Source organism: Uloborus diversus, chromosome 7 (assembly GCF_026930045.1).
Source record: "Uloborus diversus isolate 005 chromosome 7, Udiv.v.3.1, whole genome shotgun sequence".
In the NCBI taxonomy this organism is placed as follows: Eukaryota; Metazoa; Arthropoda; class Arachnida; order Araneae; family Uloboridae; genus Uloborus; species Uloborus diversus.
In genome coordinates, this window is record NC_072737.1 from 18,851,351 (window position 1) to 18,866,410 (window position 15,060).

The 15,060-nt window shown below is 37.9% G+C and overlaps 1 protein-coding gene across 1 annotated transcript in view; it reads right to left on the reverse strand.

Annotated features, from left to right (window-relative positions):
- Nucleotides 1-15,060, reverse strand: part of LOC129226306 (P-selectin-like) — a 46,779-nt gene that overhangs the window by 24,815 nt on the left and 6,904 nt on the right. The window contains exons 2-5 of the mRNA XM_054860909.1: nt 7,667-7,834; nt 6,514-6,741; nt 3,350-3,520; nt 858-1,055 (exon numbers count right to left, since the gene is read on the reverse strand). Coding sequence (XP_054716884.1) covers nt 858-1,055; nt 3,350-3,520; nt 6,514-6,741; nt 7,667-7,834 — 765 coding nt within the window. The remainder of the gene's footprint in view (nt 1-857; nt 1,056-3,349; nt 3,521-6,513; nt 6,742-7,666; nt 7,835-15,060) is intronic.

A 15,060-nucleotide genomic window follows, 5' to 3' on the forward strand; every position in this document is an offset into this window, starting at 1 on the left:
ATGAGCCCAAAAGTTATAACATATTTCACATCAGTTGTGATTGCAGATTTCTGATATTAAAGGAAATTTATTCCATCTTTTTTTACTTCCTTTTACAAAAAAGGAAGTATTGTATTCGCGAAAAAAAATTCACTCAAAAATCGGCCTTAATTTCCATTTTGCTCACTTCCGAATGAATGTAGGGTTTTTTTTTCAACTCAACGTGGATAAGTGCCTAAAAACGTATAAACACCCAAAACATCCATTTTGACCATCCCCGAGGTAATTACATCGAGTTTTCTCGTGACGTCCGTATGTATGTGCGTATATGCGTATGTGCGGATGTATGTCGATAACTCAAGAACGGTATGTCCTAGAAAGCTGAAATTTGATACGTGGACTCCTAGTGGGGTCTAGTTGTGCACCTCCTTTTTGGTTGCATTCGAATGTTCCAAAGGGGGTCTTTTACACCTTTTTGGGGGGAAATCAATGTTAATTTCAATGAAAACTCAAGTTTGTTACAATTTGGCAAACACTTGGCGATATATCGCCAAGCTTTTGGTAGTCAAGTTTTGTCGCCAACTTGGCGACAAATTTGGCGGTTTTTTTTTTCAAATTTGGTTTTATCTTGGCCACCATTGGCAATATTTAGAGTGTTGACCATTGAATCCCATTAAAATGTCCAATATTGGGAAAATTAATCTGTATAAACGTTTTTTTGCTCCGGTTCGCAACAAACTTGGGGTAAAAATATTTCAAGTTCTTCTTTGCTCAATCCAAGGCACTATTATCATTAAATTGACGTAAAAGGAAGCTCGTTTTTTTCTGAAATCTGAAAAGAGACCATAATTTCATAATGTTTCCAGTAATATACTTACCCACACATCTAGGAAGATCATTTGACCAAAGCCCGTTCGGTTGGCAAACCAGGACGCGTGTGTCCGTGGGTCTGTATCCGCTCAGGCAAACTAGCTGACACGTATCGCCACTACCAGCAGACCTACAACTACCTAGTAATCGACCACCAGGTGGGGCGGTAAGCGATGGGCATAGCGCAGTAACTTCAGTCACAGTACCTGAAATAAGAATACTCTATTTGCAGTAATCAGTATCTGATTCCTATAAGTTCAAGATGGTGTTGAAGATGTCGGAAGCTATTGAATTTGTCACGTTTTGTAGACTTTTTAAAAATTGGCTATGGGGGATTCTAGTAGTTAATATATCGGACTAGGGTATCAGAGGAGCCATTAAGACCGACCAAGTACATGTGGGGTAAGTACTTGCCAAGTTTATCCGCGCGAAAGTCCTGTGACCGGTTGCTAGGCAATATGTCATGGGTACGTGGAGACTGGAAATCTTAAACCTCGTGTCTAAATTATGAAGGTGGAGAGATCTGGTTAAGCCATTTTTCGACTGTTACGCCATGGCTTGGAACCATGACCATCATGCACACGACAAAAGGCAACCTGAGTTGTCTTGTCGAAACAAACAATCACGATACTTTATATATATATATATATATATATATATATATATATATATATATATATATATATATATATATATATATATATATATAAATTATTTGTCCTTGTCTCCCTCTTATCTAGATATAAGGTCTTAAAATCTGCTGGAGTTTTGAGGAAAGTTCTCAAATTTAAAGACTTGACTAGAAAGGAAAGTATCATGCGGCATCAACATCTTCATGGGACTGCAAGATGTCTTCCATTCTCAGTTTGGCGACATTTCTTAAAATTTCGACAGAATCTAAGAATATATATTTTGATAACGGGGACACGAGGGCAAATATAATTTTTGCGTACAAGAACATGTTTTACAATGCTCTATCGATTGTTACTTATTTAGAATGTCACTTCCGTATGGTTTCCTAGGTATATTCAAAAAAAAATCAATCAACTGAGACGCAACCCGAAACTCATCTTCACCAGTCCGCTGCTCGGCAAATCACGAGTTTGCGAAATTTGCTTTAGCAGTCGATAGCCATAATAAAAAAGTTATGGACTTTTTGGTATATTTATAAATCAATTTGACTCTAGATTCGTAATCAGTGGCGGCGGATGGGTCTTATAGAAGCGGTGGCAAAAAATATTTGGAAGTTGAAGACTTTATTTTAGGCTATATTTGTGTGACTCAGGCTTCTGAGGCTCTCACCAAGAAATTCTTTCTAACTGAAATCGTAACAGAAACGCTTGGGCTGTCTCTGGTGAAGTGAGTGTAAGAGGATGCTCTTCCCGAAAACAATCCCTAGCAGATGTTTCGAAAAGCAAATTTAGGCTATCATTAGCAAACTTAGGGCTAGTGGTTCAAGGATTCTCTCCCGAAAATTTTGCGAAAATGAAGCTTTGAAAACTTTATTTCAAGCTATCTTTGGGTGACTTAAGGTGAGGGAATGGGTTTTTAGGTTCTTGATGGTAAGTTTTTTTAACTGATCAAGTCCTAAAAGCTCAATTTTAAACTTCCTTTGGTGACTTCGGAGGATTTTTCACGGGGCAACTTCTGGATTTTCTGCTGAATTGCGGTCTGGTAAAAGCAACTTTGTATATCTTTATTAATGTAAGGCTAAGGGTAGTTCGCTTTCTAGAAAACATTCAAAAACTGCAGAGTTAATAAAACAAGTTTAGGCATCTTTGAGGTTGGGGGAAGAATAGAATGCGTTCGGATTGCTCTCCCCCGGAAATTTTTCGATATTGAAGTCTTAAAATTTCAATTTTAAGCTATCTTCGATGACGCTAGGGTTCGGCAGATCTCTCCGGTAACTTTTTGAAATTAAAATCTTGAAAGCGTTCAGGCAATCTTTGAAGATGAAAATAGAGAAGGTGCGGTGGCCCCCCTTGCCCTCCGAGTCGCCGCAACTGTTCGCAATGTTAATAATTGAAGCCTGATCGGTAGGGCATTGGGCTCGGGACCGGAGGGTCTCGGGTTCGATCCTCACTGGTCGAAGACCCACCGTCGTCATTAATGGTGACTGGGCGACGATAAATATGCTCGTGGTCACAATGTCCTCCAAGTGAAACGATACCTCTGGGGGTGCTAGACCAGAAAGTAATTCGGCCTCTGGCCTGGTTCAAAATTATCGAACTGTCCGTAGATGGTGCTGCCATCTACGGACTGAGCCAAATCGGACTTCCACCTAGAAATAGGCGCTCGATTAAACGGAAGCCGTAACTCCTCTGCTTAAAATCGAGTAGCATTGCTACTCGGGCTCGGGTTCCCGAGTGGCATTTGTAACATAACACAAGCAGAACTAAACGTGAAACATTACTAATCTTCATGAATACTTAAGTGTTCATGTACACCAACTAATGAATTATTTTCTGTCCCATTAGGCACAAGAGATACAAGAACTCACGCCTGCAGTCTGGAATCTGTTCGCTCCAAACTCCCGTCGGGGTGCAGGTGATGACGGTGGACCCGACCAGGACATACCCGTCGTGGCACCTCACTCGACAGACAGTCAGACCACCCTCCAGAGCACATCTGGCATATCCGTGGCGAATGGTCAGACTTTCGCACATGAACACTGCACAATGGAAAGAAATAGAGTAGGTGGATGGCAGGCTACCAGAAAGTCAGTGGAATTCAAATAAGATGATCACTGATTTGGGAGAAGGCTATGAAATTTTGTGCCTCACTTGGAAACGGATGTTTGGATGTAATGTTCGGGTTTCTAAACAAGATTGTATTTTTGCATATATCGTCGCCACAGAGCAACATCTAATCCCAGGAATGACACTAAGACATCCTACTGTTGCTCTGAGGTGGCGATATATTTTTGTCTTTTACTACTTTTTGCTGTGACAGCTTCAGAGAAAGTATTAGAATAGAAAGCATGAACCCTTTTGGAATCGCGATAAAATTTTCTGTGAAGACCGGGCACATTCTTCATTGTTACGTGACAGGGCTTTGCATTCTCTTTGGCGCAAGAAGTCACTTGCGTTCATCAATTGCTAATGGTTTAATTTGTGTAACCGTTTGTGTAGTACCGTAAGAAGATAGAGGACAATATCTGCATTTTTTTTCTTTGTTCTTTTGTCAACTATTGCACTTTAACTTTATTATACATGCTTACTTATTTGGTTGCCACTGGGGGAAAAAAAAGCACGGAAAAAAAAAAAAAAACAAAAACCCTTCTAAGTCCCTATTGTTGGCGGGGAATCCAAAACGCGTTTCTACGTTCTCAAAAACTCATTTCTGGAGATACCGTGCTTTATCTTTCCATGGCAGAGCTGAACAAAATATTTCGAAGCGATGAATTGCGTTCCAGTTTTAATGAACGCTTCATATGCAAGAAAGTACTTTTTCGTAATACAGGCAGACAGCCTCTGCTGTATGTAGGGCAAACGAGAAAACGTTCCCGCGCTTTCTGATTAATAATTACGACGTCCGGGGGGGGGGGAGTGTAAAGGCACATATTGATCTGTTGAAGATATTAGAGGTTCTAATATACATCTGGCGAGCATCGCGCTTCTGGGGGTGCACCATGTCGCATTCGAAGGGGTGCGCCATCGTTTTTGGAGTCCATCCCTGGTGTATGTTGGTAATGTCTTCATGGAGGTGCAACAAGATGATCTGGTTTTTGTTTGCGTCCAAACCCTGTTGCAGTGCTCCTTGTAATAACTTTTACCTTAAATCATAAGCAGATTCTGTATGCGTTTCAAAAGAAATAGTTAAAATATAATTTCCGAGTGTCTGAGAAACAAATGACTGCTTTCTAAGCAAAGTAACAGAAAAGATACCAATGCGTACAGTCAAAATTGGGCCTGTTTTCTTTTCTTTTTCGTGTTAGCGAACTCTCAACCTGGATGATTAAAATGAAAAGTCATAGGCATTAGAACCTTTCTGATGCCTATGACTTTTCTGGCTTTTCAGAGATTTTGTAGACATATGAAAGTTAAGTCAGAACAAACAACGGAAGTAGAAGCACAAATTTGTAAATTACAGCAGACACGTGTTTCGGCGTAACGCCTTTTTCAATGCAAAAAATAATGAGCTTATGGATGAAAAGACATCCGACAAAAGCCAAGAGCAGATAAGCATACAGCTTAAAAGATAAAAACAGCAGATTAGACAAACACCAATGACAAAGTTATAAACCGATCAGGAACCAATAGGAATGCAAGCAAAGTCCAGGAGCTTTCTCTTAGGTACGAACCCAGAAAGAAAGAATTCAATTGGACAAGGATTAAGCCGAAGCTTAAAAAAAAGAAAAGAAATTGTCAGTAACCGTGAACCGCAAGAAAGGAAAAGCAGAATGGAAAACCATGAAATAAAATAAACAGAAACAAAAAATATTCGAAAAAAGGAAAAATAAAGATAAATAGAAGAAAATTGGGGGGGGGGGGTGTCAATCAAGACAAAAAGGTAAAAATAAACAAAGGAAGATAGATAAAAATGAGTGGGAAAAAAGGGGAGTATTAAAGATATGGGAGCCAAATGTTAGAAAAATATGGAACTGAACTAAGATCGTTAACTAAGTTAGAACTGTTCCTCAAAATATGAAAGGATTCCCAAAAGTCAAGATCTGATGAATTGGGGCATTTTTGGATAATCTGATAAGAGTTAAAATCAAAAGAGTGATTCGAATCCCAACAATGTTGAGAAATACTAGACTTATTTAATTGTTGTTTTTTCACATAATTTTGATGCTCTTTCAAGCGAATTTTTAAAGCACGCCGAGTCTGTCCAATATAGGCAAGTTTACAACTACAATTAATTCTATAAATTCCACAACAATTAAGAGGGTGAATAGGATCTTTAAGAGAAGAGAATGAAAGTTTATTAATAGGAGAGAACACCACCTGGAATTGGAAACGTTTTAGAATCTTAGCAACCTGATAGCTTACAGATGGAAAGAATTTATAATAATTCCCTAGCCCTGAAGACTCATTTTTGCCTTGTTGTTATCGGATCAAATCCAATCAATTTATAGTGTAAGAGACGACTAAAATGGGTACTGGGGTACCCCTGTCGGGGAGTTTGTCTGGACATATCGCTCCTGGGGAATTTCTCAAGAGACGGGTCCTCAGGTTTGAGTTATGCGTGGGGCTGAAAACGCCGCCCTTTGAGTGATTTAAAGCGCGTTACTCCGGATTGTCTCAAAGTTCTAAAGTGGACAACTAGGAAACGAAATAAAGGATTTACAATTAGATCATGGATAATTTGCACTGCCGTAGGAAAAGCTGAAGCAAAGACCTCAATCACATGGCTCAATTTCAAGAAATGGGAGACACGTTTTACGTTAAACGAGTGGAAGAAACCTGATTTATTCCAACACTACTTTGAACTTTATCACGTGATTTGGGATCCTTGCTTCAAGAATTGAAAGCTTCCCTCTCCACCTTTTATTCCGTCTCAATGACCAGCAGAAGTGCAGAACAGAGGAAAGCTCTGAGGGAAAGCTTTGGCTCGCCATCGGCTGTAGTGAAGTTATTGAGAATGAGTATGAAGTATCAGGTGTTGCGCGAAACATGAGTAACGCCTAATCGATCATTAAAACATTAACGGTCAACTTACCGCTGTTTCGTCGGCACCATGGCGCAGGGGCATTCCACACACCTCCGCTCAAGCAGGTGAGTCGGGACTGACCCTCCAGTGCGTAGCCATGGTTGCAGCGAAAGAGGCAACTTTGACCCACCACTCCCTGGCTGCATTGACCCTCTGCATAGCCATTATCCGGGTCGGGCAGACCCGGACACCCACGATCTCCGCAATCTGTGCAGCAGTTATCGCAACCGTTGAGTTCTGAAGAAAAAAAAAAGACCTCATTGAATTCACTTACGAGAGGAAGAGTAAAAGTAAAACAACATTGTTAGTATTGTTTTTCAATTCAGAGTTGCGCTTGGGTCAAAATAGCAATAAGATGACGCTTGTCTAGTTTTTTAACGTTGTTCTTAAAACGCAACTGAAAGTTAGAAACGAAATAAAACCGGAATTTTGAAAACGTTCACATCTACTTAAAGTTGATGTAAATAGATAAACTGAACTGATTTAGCACCACCCTAATTCATGATACGTACTCGTACACGTTCACGTTACTGAAATACATAGTTTTAACCTAAAACAACGAACCATCTTTCAACCATTGACACAAATAGGTTTTGAATTGAAATGAACCAAGATAGGGTTATGGCAGAAAGAGGACCTTCAATGTGTGAAATAGGTTTAAGAGCAACCGTCTAGATCAAAGCAGCATGGAAAGTTAAAAGTGAAAGACCCTCATAGGTATAGGTCCCGTTCGCTATATCTGGGTATAAATAAACGCAAACTTGCATAGTATCCATCACGAGTAAAAGTTACACGAAATGCCTGCCAATCAGTGAGAAACATCCCTGTAGCTATTAACTTGAGAGTGCCATTGTCAGATAAATGCAAATTTTTCATATATTTGTTCTTTTTGTTCAACTCCATGCATAATATTAACAGCTTTATAAATGCCTGATACAAAACAGCTTTTTAAAGCCTTATAAAATATGATTTTAGCTTCGCTAAATATTTATCTCAATCGCAAGAAAGCATCATCCAGTGATTAAACATTGATTTATAACTTACCATTTTATAAATTGAATAGCAATGAAAGATTTAACTTGTCATTCCGATTTTATCACTGAGTGCCGTTGCTCGTTTTGTAGCTGTAGTGGCTATAAAAGGTCATGAAGCTGATACTCACCACAGGCAGTGTTAGTTCCACTCCAGGACCCGTCTTCCCTGCAAACTCGGGCGCTGCTGCCCACCAGGACATAGGGCTCTCGGCACGCAAACACGCATTGTGCCCCTACCAAGCCATTACACGAACCAATGACTCGTCCATTCCAAGGTTTCTGCAGACGAGGACATTCTGCAACATAGTAAAAGCCATGAACATTGACGGATTCACTGGGTTCTCATTAGTCGGGCTTCAATGACATGAAACAAAACGACGGACGTTAAGAATTAAACAACGAAAGGTCAAGCCCATGCCTGTTTTTTCGGGACTGCGGTGTTGTTGTCACTACTTTATATTCAGCCCTCATACTGTCCGCCTCTGAGAAGTTGAGCTATGACCTTGAACAAAGCCATTTCTTTCAAGAGCAATCAGAAAGAAGATGAATTGTCAGTCGCAGAGTTAGGGCTACCATTGCAACCCTTTTATTTTCGATAAAATCCTGTACCGCTTGCTACTTCTCACCTGAATTATATTGGTCGCCAAATGAGCAATAACACTGCAAACTAAATCGGCAAGTTCTTAAGCCGTTTTTCCTCACCCCTATTTCAACAAATGGAATCGTTTAGAGGTGGACAGTATTTGCTCTACCATCATCAATCGCCAAAAATTTGTTATTGATGTGGAAGTGAGCGCAGAGCGACCAGTAAAAATGCCAATCTGGCATTTTTAAGTGATGTTATTTAGAAGGAAATTTTGAAAAGATTCGTTGTAGGCTATAGCAAAGGCATCCAAAACTGTATTCCACGGCACATTTCTAAAAGTGCCACATAATTCTAGAAGTGAATAAACAAAAGGAAATACTTCTATGGATTTATCAAATCTGTGTCGAAGAGGCTTTAATGGGGATGCCAAACTCTTATCATCATTGTCAAAAGTTGAGGATAACAAAAGCTTACTTAATTAAACAATACCGAGAGGAAAAACTCTTTTCAAAGCGGGGACAAATAAAAATTAAACAGCATAGGGAATGTAAAGATTTAGGACTCGTTCCACTTGACACAGTAAGCATTCTTATTTCCGTTTTCAAGTCGCTGTTTGCTCACCTGAGCTTCAATGGCAAGATCTTTCCTCAGCATTTCAGGAATTGGCAGTTCGTAGATTCGTGTCGTATTCTGACGTTTGATGAACAATTTTCACTATCGATGCTCTGAATTCGTAGGATGTAAGCACGCAAACACGAATATACCAGGGTTGATCAAAAAGTAAGGTTTCCATCAATTTTACCAACATACAGCCTGTCTATTCTCATTGAAACTTACGTCTTTGGAAAGAAAACACGTTTCTCTATATTTATACATAATCGTCATCTTTTTCTGTGCATTATTCTCGACGGTGCCCTAACTTCTGTATCGAGTGTCACAGAATTCCACCGCCAAACCGTTGAGCAAGCGTTTCATCCCTTTTTCGACGTCGTCGTTGCTCCGGAAACGTTGGCAATCAAAGTGTTCCTTAAACTGAGGAAACAAATGGTAATCACTAGACTCGAGCTCCGAACCGCAATGAAGAACGGAGTGGTTTGTTGACTGTCATGTCCCACTTTGGCGGTGGAATTCCGTGACACTCGATTCAGAAGTTAAGGCACCGTCGACAATAATGCACAGAAAAATATGACGATTATGTTTTAAAATAGAGAAATGTTTTTCCTTTCCAACGATGTAAATTTCAATGAGAATAGACAGTGCTGTATATTTGTAAAATGGATGGGAACCTTACTTCTGGATTGACTCTCGTAGACAAGAAGAAAAACAGTCTGGGGTGCAAAAAGCAAGGTTGTGTTTCGGAAGCTGCTACTGTTCGATTATATTTCACAAAAACGATTGCACAGGAGCAATTTTCATTGTGGAAGAGCAATTTTAAGTGGAAGCTGCCAGCAAGGTCAGAATCAAAAGGAATCAGATATGCTGAGGGGAGGATGTTCATTGTTCAATTTCAATTAATACAGTTGACCTCGCTTAACGAGGGGACGGCGATATTTGCTCATTATAACCGAGTGCTCGTAAAAATGAGTTCATGAAAAAAATCATTAAAATTCATCATAATTGCTTTTCTTCTTCTTTTTTTAAAAATTAGTAATTGTTTTCCTCTTAAACTCTTACTTTAATGAAATTCAAAAAAAAAAAAAAAAACTGAGCTATGCTTTCCACTAATTTACTAAAGCCAACAATTTACTGATTATGACCATATTACCTATTGTGACATTCTACTGATCATGACTTTGTTACTGCACCAATATATTTTTAATCATTCTTATCTTTAATCACAACTGTTTTTGAAAAATATGTTGTTTCTAAAATGTTAAATAACTTTTAATCATTTTATAAATAATTCTCCTTATCATTTATGTTTCTGAAAGTAACATCATTTTCTCTTCAAAATTGTACATAAAAAAGAAAAAAAAATCATTTATATGTTTTTCTTCAGATTGCAATCAACCTTAATTCTGTACACAAAATGTTGATTTTGATGGTGTTACTGTATTTTGTCAAAATTTCCATCAAGTCAGCTGTAGTTCTGGGTTTCTTAGTTGGACGGCGTTGAAAAGTCACTCCACATCTCACACCAAAACCGAGTAGGTCTTGTTACCATTCTGGGAAGAAGTGGAGGAGTCGTCTTCGGTTGTCTTTTTTTTAAATCTCTGTACAGTTCCAGGATAATTTGCTTTGTCAGACTGTCTCTTTCTTGTGTCATTGTTTTTGAGAAACACACATATACACACATACATAATTTTTAAATGCTTCATTTCTCCACAAATTAAAAGAGAAAAAAAAATGTTATCACTTATTCTCAGGATTTATGATTCATCAAAGTTTCGCCTGACTTCGGAATGTTTAAGAAAGTTACCCAAAAAAGTATAAACTGAGCTGGAAATCAACAGAAATTTTATGAATCACAAAAACTATTGCTCGATTTAAGCTGGGTTTGCTCGTTAAAAGCGAGTTATGCTCCCATAGACTTAACAGTGTACCAACCAAGTATTTCTGATTTCCTCTCTAAATCCGAGTTCTCGTTTAATCAGGGCTCGTTATAAGCAAGTTTGACTGTTATATTATCGTTTTGGAATTTCCGCATTGGCTAGGAACATCTTATTTATAAAACAACAAAATTGATGGAATTTCCATTAGTAAACTGTGTTGCTGTTGTGTTACACAACTCTGAGAAAGACAAGTCCCATTGTCTCACAAGGAGAATGGACATCTAAGACAAAACTCGGAAGATGACAGCACCAATTACCAACAATCGACTTTTTGATCCAGAACAGAGGTGGGTATATACCCACAGAGGTATTGATTTGTTTTGCGAACATTGAAGACTTTGTGAACAAGACAAATTTTACGTGCATTAGTCACTATTAATCTACATGAAGGATCTTCGTCCGGCTGGCATTGAACCTGCTACTCTGCCACGACGACATCAGTTTCCACTATTTCGTTACAATAGGGAAGTTGCAACCTATTAAATGTTCATATTTTGGCTATTGGATATTGTTAATTGACCCTCAAAACTAAAAAATTCACCATCGCCGAATTTTAAAACACCGTGGTTGATTTTTAATGAATTTTTAAAAATCCACGCGCAAAAGTGCGCGCTTCTGAAACGTCACGAGCCTACGTCACAGGGCGCGAATGGGCAGCCTTCCGCCGAAGAACCCTTGTTTTCGCTAGGAACATTTTGAGCGCGCTGATATTTTTATTTTTCAGAAATTCAATAATCCTTTTGAACACATTATGGAGGCCGGATTCGTTAAAGCACAATCTAAATAATTTTCCTCAAGCAACACCAATGAGATATTCGAATATTTTCGAGAGGATGAGAGGTTTAATGTTCCAGAAACGCGAGGAGTTAAATACGAGGAGAAAGCCTTTTACGTTTCGTCTTCGAAGTCGAATGCGTGACCTTCGCTTCTCCTCTATCGGAAGAGGGGATGACGTCACTTCCTATGCCATTTGACGTCACAAGAGCTTGAACTTTAAAAATTAATTTAAAAAAAACTATTTATCGTATCGCAAAAATTTTTTCACCTATGATGTTCATACATGTTACTCTATCATATAAAAATAAAATTGAAAAATCGAAAACTTCTCTATTATAAGCATTTAACTTAGAGCTTTAGACTTTGCAGAGAAAAAGCTGGCGCCCCTAACAACTGAGGAAACAGTCCGCTTCCCTTAGAAAACGGATTCTACTTTTGCAGTAATCGGTAGTAGAACAGTATCACAAATTAAAAACTACTGAGGAAACTTGGGAAATTAATTTTTCCTCATTGCTTTACATTACTGATAAGCTGCTTCAAGGGTCCATCAAAATCAAACATCTTTTAAAAAGCCGTGGTTTTGACTTTACATAAATGGGATTGAAAATGATATCATTAACTCACATAAATGTCTATTTACCAAAGTAAAACGTCTCGGCTCATAATTGAATTTTTTCTTGGCAAAGGAGCCAATCAAGCGGTCGTTGCATCAAATAAATCGACAATTCTGCCGTGGGAAGATAAAAGCAGTCTCTGCAAACTTGCCTTTTTTTTTTTTTTTTTTTTTGCATTTTTGTTATCTATTGTACTTTAGTTTTATTGCACAAGCTTGCTTATAGGCTTCTGCTGAAAATAAAGCACGAAAAAAAGTCTAATCCTAACTTTTCTCTTTTGTTAGTAAGTAATCCAAAATGAATTCCTTTCTGCAGATATACTGTCCTTTACCTGATTGTCTGTCAGAAATGTAAAAAAAAAAGTCTAATCATTGGCTTAGCTAAAGCTAACCCAAAGACCCCAAGTCACGTGACTCAAAAACGACGAATGGTTGGCGTGTTTTGCGTGAAACAAGCGAAAGAAACCCGATTTCTTTCAATGCGTTGCTTTAAAATCTACCACGTGACTTGGGGTCTTGGTTTCATGAATGAAACTCTTCACTCCCTCAATTTTATCTCTTCTCAATGAGAGGATCATGTCGGTCAATTCGCATTGAAACCAAATGTGAAATGCTCACTGAGTATTATAGATCACAAAGAACCACCAATACGAATAGATTCCTCCACGAGTTGCTCATCACGCCACTTTATTTCGGCAACTTCAAGTGGCACGTCTATTGTTATCGCGATCGGTACCACCTTCCCTCAAACTCCTCACCTAAACTCACACAGTGCCCTCTTAAAACACGGGAGGTTTATACGCCGCACATTGTATTAAACACATTCGGGGAGGAAAAAAAACCACTCTCATTGTACATTAGATTCGAATGAGAAAAAGAATGAGCGGTGTGACAATTCTTCGCCAAGAACGTGCTGAGATCGCAGCACAACTATGCATATGAGGCAATTTCGCCTTTTACTGCTTTGCCTTCCAAAGAACAAACAAACTCTTTACAGGTCAGACCTCATCTTATTAAAATTGGTTTGTACTAGTTTTTCAAACGGCAATTAACACCATTGGCAAAAACAAGAACATCTGCTTAGAATTGAAGTACAGGATTCACCTTGTTGTCCTCTGTGAGGGCGAGGTGGACGGCGATCATCACAGGGGCTGCTTCATTATTTTCAAATTTTTAAACGACAGTTCTAAGGACGCTAAATTACATTTCTATACTTCTGCGTCTTGTTGGGATACTCGTCCATTAATGGCAGAAATGCTGCGGACACGCGTAGGATGCAAATAACAGATTTTTTTTTTAAATACCCAGCACTTTTCATAATGCATTCAAAAGGACCAAATAACTTTTCTGGATCAGAAAAGACAATTTAAGAATTCCTCTAGTTTTCGAAAATGACACCACAAACGAAGAAAAGTGCGGCTCAAGTCATGAAGAGAATTTCTTATCATTATCTAGCTTTCGATCGTAACTTTGAGTGTTGAAACATGCATATTTTTCTTATTGGGAAAGTTTGGTTTGAAATTACTAGAATCGCACTTTTCTTCGTTTGTGGTGTCATTTTCTTGGAATTTTCGAAAACTGCAGGAATTCTTTAATTGTCTTTTCTGACCCAGAAAAGTTATTTTGTCCTTTTGAGTGCATTATGAAAAGTGCTTGGTATTTTTAAAAAAATTCTGTTGTTTATTTTTTTTTAGTGTAAATGTATTTCAGAAATGGAAAAATTTACCCTCACGAAACTTCATCTTGTTTTTTCATGCTCGGTACTAAAAAGGAAAAAACCTCTATAGGTATGTGTCTATAACTTTAAGCAGTTGGCCCTAAAATTTAATCCTTGTTCCTCTCTAGGATTTATGCTTGTCAATTTCATGCTAGCTTCAGAGAAGCCTTGATTCAAAATTTTCTTTACGATTGCTTTTAACATTACTGTTGCAAGGCAACGAATTTTGTAACAATGGGTTTTATATTTGAACATTTAATAGAGAAATTGCATGAAATTTGCTGTTTTCCATCCTAACTGAACTGATAATTTTGTTCTAGAATGTTCATTTTTCAGCGCTAAGTTGTACCTTAAGATTAAGCAAATCATTTAGTGAAATCCCGAAGTCTCTAAGGGGTTTAGTTGCAGAGATATAAACAAAACGAGGCCTCAGATTTCTCCGTGACAATCAGGCCAAATATAATAAAAATGCTAAAAAATATATAATTAAAATTAAACTTACGTCTTTGAGCTCTTGTATGGTACACCCCTAAAAAAGAAATGAGAGAAAAAAATTAGTTTCTACCACAAGAAGTGAAATGTCATACTTTTCAATCATTGCCAAACAAAACATTATTGAATTGATACTAGTAATTTAAGGAATTATTTTCAGGTCTATAAATTACTGTGTGTGTATTACACTACTATTTACTGTATCTCTACATAGTATAAAATGAAGTCCCCAAAAAGTGTCTGTGTGTTTGAACTCGCAAAATTCGAGAACTACCCGGCCAATTGCGCTGAAATTTTCACAGTTTGTTCCTTTAAGTCTGAACAGGTTTGCGAACCACTTCGAATAAAATTCGATGAATAGTTCTTTTTTTATTCCAATTTACGTCCAATTTTCACATAAAGTCTCAAATATGGGGTGGAAAATTACTTACACATATTAATATTACATATCGTTAGAAAGGGTAGAATTTTCCGCGTTCTACGCAATTTGTTTCAATGCTCTAACTTTATTACTGCGGGAGTTGTTTGCGGTTTTAACTCGAATTTTTTTAGGCTTAGCTGAAATTTATGCACTACTTTCTTCATTAAATACATCAATAAAAATTGAAGGAATTGTCTCACAGCTTTCTTTTTGACGCCATTGGAAAAAGCGACCTTTTTAACTCCAGATCTAACTCGACCTATGGTCGAAAAAATAAGCTTTTATCTCGAAAGGAAAAAAAGTTACAAACCTTTTTAAATCAAGTTTAAGAAATCTCAATTCCATTCAAATTGTGAACCATTTT